Consider the following 12,823-nt stretch of genomic DNA (forward strand, 5'->3'; position numbering starts at 1 on the left):
AACATAAAGAAATAGCAAATACAAATGTCTGGACATGTGTGAACACTCATATTCTTTCTACATAATGTCAAATAGATTAGGAGTTCAAATCCGGAAATCTCATCGCTACATGCAATAAACTAGGATTGACACTCAATTTCATTTAGATGAGATCCTTTGGTTCTTAACATACCAAGCTAAAAAGTAAAATGAAGTCAAGCATAAGCAGCAGCAGCAGAAGCTGATGACATTCCAAAAGGAAAACAACAGCCTTACTTTTAAAATCAATCAATCAATTTCAGGCTATCAAATGAAGGAGAGATCTAAAGTTTTACCATATTTATTTCATATCATGATTTCTTAGTCCTTATTAAGTTGATACAATTTGGGGAAACATATATTCCCTTCCCTTTTTTGTTGCATGTGTGTTAGCAGGAGTAGGAAGAACAGAATGTGAGAGAACAAGCAAAGAGTGCAGGAAAGGGAAAGATGGAGAGAGACACAGACTGTTTATATGAACCCCTCTCTAAATAAGCAGCATCAACCAACAAAGTACAGAGTTGACAACATGGAGTCTTTCCTTCTCACGGAAATAATCTGGTACCACATTCAGGATACATTAATTATATAGCATTATCTGTCAGACATTATGTGTATATTCTTTTTTTTCTCACTTTAAAGCCTCAAAGATGACATTATCCATGAAGTATTTTTAGTGTACTATTAAGCAAATATTAATTTGATCATATAAACCAATCCTGGTTAGCAGAAAGCACTGTTAGCTGCCATGTAAAGGTCCTTCTTTCAAGTAAAACTTCATAGAGCTTCATATCAGAGGAATTTCTTAAAGGAACTCTGTAGATTAAATTAAGATCCCACCTTCGTTAAAGGTGTATATATAATGGCCCCTGGCAGAATTAGCCAATATCTTGTCCAGACAGTAACTGTAAATGAATTGTTCTCTTGTAGCCTTCCTCTGCCCCCAGTTCCCACAAAGGTCTTCATCCAAATGCTTTGGTGCTCCACAAGTGACCAGGAGGCAGAGCGGCCTCTGCGCTGGAGATGCCTGTCCCAGGGAAGATCAGGATAAGTGAAGATGACCCTGAACTGTGTTCATCTCATCAGTTCTGCCCAATCCACAGGGGTAAAAAATGGATGAGATTTAATATCTTCAACACCAGCAACTCCAGCACCAAGCCGTTCCAGAGGGTTGAACTGCAAGAGCTAAAAAAGAAGAACTTAGTAACAGGAATCCAACTGGCAAATCAAAGGAAAACAAAATACATGAAAGGGAAGAACTTCTGAATTCAACCCCAGTGACGAATGGACTTGATTAACAGCCAACTGTCTATTTTTCTTGAAAGGGAGCTATATCTAACACCACTCTAAGCTGTGACGTGGTCAGGAATATTTGAACTGAGTTTATGGTTTTTCATCTGACATGAAACACAGCTTTGAATAACTCCCTTCGTTTGCCTCATCCTTATATAGTACAATAGCTACACTCTATCAGTTTCCTACTCCAAAAGTACACCAATACATTAGTTAGACATTGCACTAAATTCTGAGAGCCAGTACTTTCTTTGTAATTAGGAAGTTAGGGAGGCATAATAAGTCTTTCAACTCCAAAAAAACTATATATGCATTGAGTCTAAACCTTACCTAAAGTGTGAATAGGCTAATTAGTATTCCCAAATTACTTTTTTTGGCATAGCTGACTCAAATGAAATAATTTGATCTAATAAATGAAACGTTTTGTTTCTTCAAAAATAGAATTCATGTATAAAATAAATTTATAATGTCATAGGCAACAGGATTGTTAACAGTGTGGGAAAATAGAAATTGTTATATACAATTATATGGGGACTCTGGACATGCTGGAAGAATATGCCTTGAGACAGTCATGCATCCTCAAATTTTTAATAGCTTGACTGAAGAATAAATGAAACGTTTTGTTTCTTCAAAAATAGAATTCATGTATAAAATAAATTTATAATGTCATAGGCAACAGTATTGTTAACAGTGTGGGAAAATAGAAATTGTTATATACAATTATATGGGGACTCTGGACATGCTGGAAGAATATGCCTTGAGACAGTCATGCATCCTCAAATTTTTAATAGCTTGACTGAAGAATTTATATAGCATAAGCTTCATCTAGTGTAAGTGTAGATTCAATGATTTTTAGTAAATTTAAAGAATTGTGCAATCACCACAATTCAGTTTTAAAACACTCTGATCACCCTAAAAAGTTTCCTCATGCCATCTGTAGTTAATCCCTGATTCCCATTCCCAGCCCTAGGCAACCACTGATCTGCTTTCTGTCTCTATAAAGTTGCCCTTCCTGGACATTTCACATAAATGGAATCATAAAATAGTCTTTTGCAGTTGTCTTCTTTTACTTGGCATAATGTTTTTGAGGTTCATTCACATTGTAGCAGGTATCAACAGTGCATTGCTTTTTATTTCTGAATAGTATTCCACTGTTTGGATATACCACATCTTGTTAATCTATTCACCAGTTTGATGACATTTGGACTTTGCAGTTTTTGGCTATAATGAATAATGTTGCAATTAACATTGATGTATATGCTTTTGTGTGGACATATGTTTTCATTTCTCTGGATTACATTCCTAGAAGTAGAATTGCTGGGTCACACATAATACATTCCCTAACAACTAATGATGTTGAGCATCTTTTCATATCCTTATTAACCAGTCATGTAGCTCTTGGTGAAATATCTAATCTGTTGCCCATTTAAAAAAATTTTTTTCTTTTGCTGTGGATAAACCAGAAAACCTTGGCCCATTTTAAAACTGGTTGCCTGTTGTCTTCTACAATTTTTATAGTTTTAGCTCTTATATATAGATCTATGAGCTATTTTGAGTTCTTTTTTTGCATATTGTATAAAGGGTCTGAGTCCATTTTGTTTTTAGTATGTAACTATTTGCTTTCCCAGCACCATTTGTTAAAAACACACTGTTGTCTTAATCATCATGGCTTTACAGTTAGTGTGGAAATCAAGCAGTGTAAGTCCTCCAACTTTATTCTTCTCTTTCAAAATTGTTTTGGATATTTTAGGTCCTTCGCCTTTTCAGGTACAATTCTGAGTCAGCTAAAGGTTTCCCGATTTTGCTGAATGTCTCAAAAAACCAACTTATGATTTCTTTGATTTTTCTCTTATTTTTTCTAACTTCCTTCCTTCCCTTTCTTCCTTCCCTTCCAAGACAGGGTTCTCATTATGTTGCCCGGCCTGGCCTTAAAATCTTGGGCTCAAGAGATCCTCCCACCTCAGCCTCCCTAGTAGCTGGGACTATAGGAATATGCCACCATGCCCAGCTTCCTTTCACAGTTTCTTAAGGTGCAAGCTTAAATTTTCATTTGAGACCTTCCTTTTTTTTCTGACATGGTGTTTAACTTCATAAATTTTCCTCAAGAACTGATGTAGCTATATCCTACAAATTTTGATGTATCGTGTTTTCCTTTTCATTCAGTTCAAAAACATTTTCTAGGTTTTCTTGGGATTTCTTCTTTGACCTATGTTACTTAGAAGTGTATTGCTTAATTTCCAAATATGTGTGGAGTTAGTAGATCCCTTTCTGTTGTTGATCTCTAATTTAATTGTTATGGTCAGAGTACATTGTATCATTTCAATCCTGTGTGTGTAGCAGCACAATCATAGCTCACTGCAGCCACCAACTCCTGGGATCCAATGATCCTCCTGGCTCAGCCTCCCAAGCAGCTAGGACTACAGGTGCATGCAATCACGCCTGGTTAATCTTTACATTTTTGTAGAGATGAGGTCTTGCTAAGTTGCCCAGGCTGGCTTCGAGCAGTCCTTCCACCTTGGCCTCCCAAAGTGCTGGGATTACAGGCTTGAGCCACCGTGCCCGGCCCTCACACCTTTTAAATATTGAAACTTGTTTTATGGCCTGGAATATGATCTATCTGGGAGATTGTTTCATGTGCACTTGATAAGAATGTGTATTCTGTAGTCACTGGGTGAAGTGTTCTATCTATGTTGGTTAGAGCTGTTTAATAACGTTGTCTGAGTCTTCTATATCCTTGCTAATGTTCTGTCAATTATCAAAAACAGGGTATTGAAGCCTCCACTTATTATTATTGAAATGCCTATTTTTCCTTTCAATTCAGTCAGACCTTATTTCATATTATTATCAGTGCACAGACATCTGTAATTGTTCTAGCTTCTTATGTATTGACTATCATTACGAAACACTTATCAGTCTCTAGTAAGTTTGTCTTAATGTCCACTTTATCTGGTATTTAATATAGCCACTCCAGCTCTCTTAATGGTCACTGTTTGCGTGGTTTCTCTTTTCAATCCTTTTTCTTTCAACCTCTTCGTGTTTTTGAATTTAAGGTATGTCTCTTGTACACAGAATATGGTAGAATCTTTTAAATCCCGTTTAACAATATCTGCCTTTTCTTTGGCGTGTTTAGACATTCACTTTGAACATAATTACTGACGTGGTAGGTTTGTGTTGGCCATGTGGCTACTTGTTTTCTAATCTACCATCTTTTTTGTTCCTCCTTTACTGCCTTCTTCTGTGTTAAATGCTTTTTATTGTACTATCTTAGCTCCTCTATTTAACTTTCTTTTACTATTTTGTTTTTAGGGTTTTTTTTTTAACTGTTTGCTGTATCCTTAAAATATGCATCTTATTACTTCAGAATGTATCATTTATCTGACCACTTATCATATCAGAATAATACTACCTTAATTGCAGCAAAAGGTAGAAATTTTGCTCCACTATAGTCCCTTCCTTCCCCCTTCCTTTGTCTATTATTGTCATAGACATTCACATATTGTATCTATGTATGTTACAAATCTGACTGCACGGTCTTATAATTATTGCTACATACAATTTAATGTCTTTTTTAAAAAAGTTGAGAAGAGAAATGAGAAAAGACATATTTAGTCTTTTCTATTAACTCATATCTACCATTTCCAGGGCTCTTCATTTATTTCCTCCTCAGACTCATCTGGCATCATTTCCTTTCAGCCTGAAGGAATTCCTGTAGTGTTTCTTGTAAGGTAGGTCTTCTAGCAATGACTTCTCTCAGTCTTTCTTTATCTGGGAAAATCTTTATTTCACCTTGATTTTTGAAGGCTAATTTTGCTGAATTCTTGGTGAACTGTTATTTCCTTTCAGCACTTTGAATATGTCATTCCACTGTCTTCTGTCCTCCACTGTCTTTGTGAAGGACATTAACGCTTCTTTCTATAAGAAGAGTTGTTTTTCTTTTACTGCTTTCAAAATGTTCCTTTTTGTTTTTATCTTTCAATAATTCGACTAAGTGTGGATCTCTTTGTATTTTCCTACTTTGGGTCTGTTGAGCTTTTTAGATGCATAAATTAATGTTTTTCATCAAATTTGGGGAGTTTTCAGCCATAATTTATTCAAATATTTTTGCTGCCCCTTTTCCTTTTTCCTCTCCTTCTGGAACTATATATACACAAACACACACACATGATATTGTCTCACAGATCTCTGTGGCCCTATTGATTTTTCTTCAATTTTTTGGTCTGTTTTTCAGATTAGATAATTTCTATTATCTTCAAGTTCATTGATTCTTTCTTTTTCTATTAAATATCTCAAATTTGCTGTTCAGCTGCTTCAGTGATTTTTTTTCTCTATTCAACTATTACATTTTTAAACTTGAGACTTCTACTTGGTTCTTTTTTAAAAAATATAATTTCTATCTCATTGAGAATCTATATTTGTTGATTCATTGTTGGCATACTTTCCATTAATTCTTTAAACATAGTTTTAGTTCTTTGAAAGTATTTATAATAGCTGCTTTGAAGTCTTTGTTAAATCCAAAATCTGGGTACACTCAGAGACCATTGCTATTGATTGCTTTTTTCCCCTGCAAATGGGTCATAATTTTTTGTTTTTGTGTATGTCTTGCATTATATTTCACTGAAAAAAGGATATTTTAGTTAATGTATTAATATTTTAGCAACTCTGGGGGCTGATTTTTTCCCATGAAGATTATCATTGCTGTTGGTTTGTTTATTCTTTGCTTGGTAACTTCTTTCAGCTAGAGCTGTAAATCTGCTAAGCCCCCTCCCCTCTGTATTATAATGTGCAGCAACAGATATCTCGGCTTGCTTTTTTGTTTTTTTAAGGTTGTCTTTCTCAGCATCACCCCTGCATCTGCACAGTTTAGTGGTCAAGCAATGATTGAACAGAGGTTGTGTTCAAATACCTTAGCCAGTCAAGCTTCTGTCCTCTGCCAATGGGTAAAACACAAAGTTTAGGCCACTTTCTGCTGGGCCCTTTCCCTGTTCCTATGTGCATTTATGCAGCCTCAGGATTGTTCTTCACGGCCTGCCCCACCCTGGCAGAACCTTTGCACCTGACCAAGCAGGAAGCGGGGAAATGGGAGCAAACCTGGTCAAGAATGCCACAGAGTCCCACGGTTCTTTCCCAAAGTTCAGCTGTTGTGTAAGCGTAAATACTTTCAGATTGTTGTTTCCTTTGATCAATTTCCAGAGCACTGAAATAATTGTTTTTACCAATGCTGTCCAACTTTATACTTTTTCAGGTGAGAGAATTTGCCAACTTTCTCACGTAGCCACAGCCATTCAAATTTGAGAACAGTCTTACGGCAATTATTTTCTCCACAGAACATAACCAAAACCGATTTAAAAGATTTCTTTCCAATATCAAAGGTCCTGTATATAGGAAATTCCTATTCAAATTTAACCAAAACTTCTATTTCTTCTCTTCCTTTTTCTCTATTCTTTTCCATTCATGATTCATTAATTTAATTATTTATATAAATATCAGCTGATTGCCTGTGATGTGTTAGTCCACTACTTTTTTAGACCTTTTCACTTGTACCATCAGCAGTTGCCTCACTCTTACACTAGCATACCCATAATTCAATACTTGCTTCACTGAATTATAAATTACTATGTCACGAACTTTCAACACTGTCCTATCAATAATAATAAAAAAGATTTACATGACACTTACTTTGTACCAGGTATTATTCTAAGTTTTTAACATAATAAGTTAATTCATTTAATTCACAATAACTACAAATAGCTACTATTACTATCTCCATTTTATAGATACAAAACAGAGGCTCAGGGAAATTAAGTAACTTAAGACCTTACAGACAGTTAAGTAGCAAAGACGGGATTTGAATTCAGGCACTCTGACTCCGGAATCCATGCCTTCACCACAGCACTACAATGCTTCATCAGTGTGTATCTACAAATTGCCAGGAGTCTATTACTTCACTTGGACATTACAAAATCCATAAGGGGAGTGAAGCATATACCTCACAAGACCAGACTGACAGTCTTCTCACTTGACATTATTATGCCTAGCACTCGAAATGACCGAAATACTATTCTTTAAAGCTAAGTACTCAAAGAATTTTTATATTAGAAGTTGCTCTAATGTTTTAGGAAAAAAGCTGTTATTATAAGACAAATATCATAGGAATATTCTAAATGTGTCAAACCCATTTTCGCAATCAGAGAATTTGTGTCTATTGATCGAAATGCAGAAGGCATCAGCCTTTATCAAATTCCATCTCAATATAAACTGAACATATCAAATATTGGTAAGAATTAACTGTAACTATAGCATTATATTTTTAACATATCAGAAAACATAAACATGGAAGTTATTTTCTCTTTTTACAATTGGCTTTCCCACACCCATTCTTTCTAAAACATGACTTCAAATGGGTAATTCCAAAGGTTCATATTTTGACTTTTGCTTAAAGACAATTTAGTCCATGGTCTCCTCCACATATTTGCAAGTACAAGTCTGCAGGCAAAAGTATAATTGTTTTACACATGACTATCCCGCTTATTCTGCCATTTTCAATGTTATAACAGGCCTCAAGAGAGACTGCACAAAGATACTATATTGCTTAAGAGAATGTGTCAGCCAGTGGCACATCCAAGATAATGAACCCAAGACAGCCGCTGCCAACCTCCCTTCTCCTGAAGAATAGGCAACACAGCTGAGCACTGAGGGCACAGAAATTTGTTTCGAAGGTCTTTTCCTCACACAGTATCTTTCAACTGACAAAGCAATTGTGTCATAATTATTAATAACTAAATGTACACTCTAAAGCATAAACATGCATGCTCTGAGGATTTTTTTTTAAATTGCACTTAAGAAGTAGCTATGTTTACTTTAACACCATTCACTTGACTCAAACAGATGACTAAACCATGGGTACAGGGGATTATGAAATCTGAAAACAAAGCAAGGAGCTGAAAGACCAAAGAGGAGAATACTTCGCCCGAGCAGAATAATTATTTTCATATAAATCATTTTGTGATTTTTTTTCAAGTGACCTCTATGACCTGTGAGGTAGTGGAAGAGGAAAGTCAAAATGACAAATTGCTAATCATGCCAAGAGACCCCTTTTCCCTTTCCTGATGATGTTTCCTCAACATGAGTAGTAGTTTCCTTAGGCAGGCCAATGACAGAATGCTGATTTACTATATAAGCTATACATATCTGCACTTGGGGATTTAACATAACTTAAGCCCAGAATCCTTTACAACATGATTTCTAATAAATAAAGGAGCAGAACTTGATAAATTATTGTGGGGAATTCTATTTTCAACGTTACATAATAATGACTACTTCTTTAAGGAAGAGAAGTAAAAAATAGCAGTTGCTAGTCTTCCCTAAATTATTTGCCAAAAAATATTTGAATTTACCTTATGTGCCACAACAAATAAGATGAAATCAAATGAATTGCTGTTCCTTTTTTCCCATTAGAATGAAATGCTTTATGTGTCTCTTCATTGCCTCTTAATCCGTAATCCACAGTGCTCTGAGCATTCTCATCTCAGCATTTCCAACCTGATTATCTTTCTTCTTATTTTACATACTCTGGGAAAATTAATCTTCCTGAAGTGCAACTCTAATCCTTTCCCTCTTCTGCACAAAAACACCAAATCTCAAATTTTTAATTAACTAAATACTATTACTCTGCTCTGGTGCTTCTGATGATGGAACCCCATAAGAGAACCCCAACTTATCTTTCTACACTCACCTACTGCTATGACTCATCCCTATCTTCATCCTTCCATTCAGATAAATCAGACTTTTGATTCCTGAACTAGATTTTTCAGACTCCTTCCTTGCTTTGGTTCAAGCTCTTCATTTTACCTGGGCTATCACCTCACATCCAACCTTGCCATGGTGAAATTCTAGGGCCCAGCAAAAATAACATTCATTCCACAAAAACTTTCCTAATACTACCACTACATTGACTATATACCCTCCTTCTCTTGACATGCCAAAGTATTGTTTTTAAAACCTCTTTGACAGCCATTATCAAATTCCATCTTGTGGTATGGTTATTTGTGAATCTTACTTTTGTAGCTTATACCACTGTGTCTTACATGTAATATTTGTTGAATGGAACGAAAAATCCCTCTTTAAGAGAATACTAGGTAATTCTCCTAATATAGTCTCCCTTCCCCTGTTTTCTTTTGTTTTCCTTGATTTAAAAAAATTCATGTTTCATTAAATAATTTTAGCTCTTGATCATCTTTTTCAAATAATCTTTTCCATTATGTTTTTCATAAAAGTGTATGGATCGCAGGCCTGACAGTTCTTGCTGATTTGCTGTGGGCCTATAATAAAACAAGACTAACAACCCTCAGTGTACTCAGCAAAAACTCAAAACAAGAGGAGTATTTTCAATATGGGGAATCAATTTAAGAAGCTCACTAGAGTTCCAAGCCTGCCCGTGGGATACTGAACTTCAATTAACAATGGTCTTTTTCTTCAAAGCCACCAAAATGTGCTATTTGACAATACCCAAGTTCTACCAATGGATGAAGTTGTAAGAGTGATCTAAGAGTGACAAGATTTTCTGACAATACTTTTCTCCTAAGCAATCTGAGCGCCCATTGCTGTTTATAAATAAGAATTAGACACTGAAAATAGCCATTCACATATGGTTACAAAACATAATAGCAAAGAGAGCAGCCCCAGACAAGTAAAAAGCGTACTCAAATATTACACCTACTCAAATAAATATACGAAACTGACTAAATGTTAGCTTTGACTCTTGGAAAAAAATTTTAATACCAACAAGTTTTATCTATCTTCTCTGACACCACCAATACTTTGATAATAGCAAAAGACTAAAGATGTACAGTATTAATTCTGAATGTGTCTTTGCTTTAGATTAAATGGGTTTTTCTTGCCTAAAACTAATTTCTTTAAGGTTTTGGAGCTGTGGGCGCTGCCAATCTCCATGGTTGATATAGTTGGTCAAAGGTCAATTAAATTACCTGTTGAATGAGTGAGCGAGCCTCTTCAGAGACACATTCTGGCATGTTCAAAGTAGTGTGAGTATTTATTCCTGCTGGATGGCACTCAACCAGAGTCTGAAACAATCAATCAGGTACACTTCTTATCCGAAATAACATCATATTTTGTCCTATCGCAGGATTTATGGACAGCAAGTACAGAGAGCTCAACAACCATCTTAACTGGAGAAACAATAATCAACACAGTGCCACCTAAGCAGTCTAGAATGGGGGCTATGAGCCTACAGAATTTCTAACTGAAATGAAGTCAGACAATAATCATGATCCCATCATAAGCTTATGCTACTGTCCCTTTTCCCTTAATTATGAAATGAATGATTCAAAATAGAAAAGCTAAATTATACACAAAAACAAAAAAGGGACTTGATATCTCTAAAATGTTTAAATGTTCTTAAAAACCCTCAAAGTTTAGAATTTCTTAATAGTATAACTTTACATATGTATAACACTTTATAAGTTTAAATGTATGCAAAGGTGATTTTTAAACTCCACAACAATCTTTGATGGGTATTAGCTGAATATTTAAAGTAGACGACTACTTACAAAAGTATAACTGTTCTTCCCAGGAGGCAATCTGCACAATACTTTATTAATATAAGGTCTATTAACCTCAAACATCATACTAAAAAGTTACTCATCTGAGAGTATAATTTTTGTCCTTAAGCCAGAACAGATAGGAAAAATTAACAGTATTGAGAAAAAGATAACAGTATCTTTAATATGTACATTAATTTTCTTAAATGAGAATTCCATACCAGTTTCAGACAAGATGTTTAAAACATCCAGAGAATTCTAAGATATCCTTACATAAAAAATCTTACATCTTACAGATTTGACTCTGTTGAGCTGAATCATAGAAAATGAAGAGGAAAAAAGGTTTCATCTTATATTCTCACTATGTAACATTGTGACATAAAAGGATTTTTACCATCAATTTATTCAGTGTTTAAAAAATCCTCTTGATAAAACTTGCATGTCTCTGCTTGATTTTGGTATTAAAGCTTTTCTTACTTAGTCCCTGACCTAAAAACTAAAGGCAAAGGCTAACGTTCTCAATTGGAAATCAAGGTAGCATCTGTGTAAATTTATTAAACGCACAGGTCACTGCTTACCTTGCCAGTGAGAAGTTCAAAGAGGACAGCACCCAAACTCCACCAATCACAGGCTTCAGTTTCTTCCGTGATCGCTCCAACCTCTAAACACACCAAAAAAGGTTGATATTAAAATTCTAAAGGTCAATTAAACTTTCAAAATTAACATGTATTAACAAGGTGACCTTTTTAATGCTGAGAGAGCACATATGAAATACTACTGGGCTTTCAAAATTCCTGAAAGTTACTTATCCCTTTGGTCACCTACTGTGGTTGCATTTTTTTTTTTTTTGACGCAGTCATATATTAAACTGAGACATTTGTTCTCTAGTTGATAGAGGGACACCTTCAAGATGCTTTACTTAAAAGTTACATGAACTTATTAGATCAGCATTTTGCTTGATTTTTTAAATTTGAAAAAGTATAGCCAGTTCTACCTCAGAGATCATTTTTTGTTTTAGAAATACTCTTTAGGTTCAGAAAGAACTTCAAAAATTATCTAAACCAACACTAACTAATTATCCTTTTATGTACAGGTTAGAAAACAGAGAGGTGAAATGTCCTGCCCAATGTCATATACTAGCAGAACAAAGACCTAATTCATAGCATCATCTTCCCTTTCCTATGTAATCAATTGTTTTCAACTAAAGAAGGAGTAAGTGAAATGCAAATCCACCCCTTCTGTTATTCATAAGTACAGACAGACACACTGTTATAAGGCACAACTGAAACGACTGGCTAAGGGCTTTTACACTATCACAATTTTATCTGCGCTATCCCCATCTCTTGCCAGCGCAAGTGCCAGAAATATAATATGACTTTTCAGGTGCCATCTTTGAGGTTCCTGCCCAAATCAACAACAACTCCTCATTCCACCATTTTTTGAGGCTTTTTAGCTCTTAAGTCATGTTTGATGTCTTCTTGTCCTTTCCTAATGGCATCCAGTTAGTGACTAAGCCTTACCGATATCTACCCTCTCATTTCTATTTGACTGAAAATAAAAAATACTTACTATTTTACTATAGGTAGCCCACACCTCATAACAATAATGTTCAAGTTTTAAGTAACTAGGTTAGAAAGTGGAAAGTAACAGGTGAAAGTGGTACTCAGGTGCCCAGCCTTTTAACCAATGCTCAGTTAATCTCCTGTGTGGGAGAACCACCAAACTCACAAAATAGCTTGAGTTTTAAGTCTTGAAGCAAAGGTCATGTGGATCAGAAAAAGAAAAAACCAAAAATCATTCCTATGCAAAACACTGAAATTACTCCATTTCAGCAGTCTTCTACATCCTTTCATCTGGGTTTCAAACAGCCTTATGGAGATCTCCACCCCTTCACAACTGGCCCTTCCCCAGCCCATTCTCTACCTGAAGTGCTTCATGCAAGATCACAACTTCCA

The 12,823-nt window shown here is 35.3% G+C and overlaps 1 protein-coding gene across 1 annotated transcript in view; it reads right to left on the minus strand.

Annotated features, from left to right (window-relative positions):
• Nucleotides 1-659: 659 nt before the first annotated feature.
• The window catches only part of RPS6KC1 (ribosomal protein S6 kinase, 52kDa, polypeptide 1), a 132,889-nt gene continuing 120,725 nt past the window's right edge, over nt 660-12,823 (minus strand). The window contains exons 7-9 of the mRNA XM_012638321.1: nt 11,447-11,529; nt 10,296-10,391; nt 660-1,203 (exon numbers count right to left, since the gene is read on the minus strand). Of these exons, the coding sequence (XP_012493775.1) occupies nt 1,093-1,203; nt 10,296-10,391; nt 11,447-11,529 (290 nt within the window). The 3' untranslated portion in view covers nt 660-1,092. The remainder of the gene's footprint in view (nt 1,204-10,295; nt 10,392-11,446; nt 11,530-12,823) is intronic.

This window comes from Propithecus coquereli, unplaced genomic scaffold (assembly GCF_000956105.1).
Source record: "Propithecus coquereli isolate 6110/MARCELLA unplaced genomic scaffold, Pcoq_1.0 Scaffold129, whole genome shotgun sequence".
In the NCBI taxonomy this organism is placed as follows: domain Eukaryota; kingdom Metazoa; phylum Chordata; class Mammalia; order Primates; family Indriidae; genus Propithecus; species Propithecus coquereli.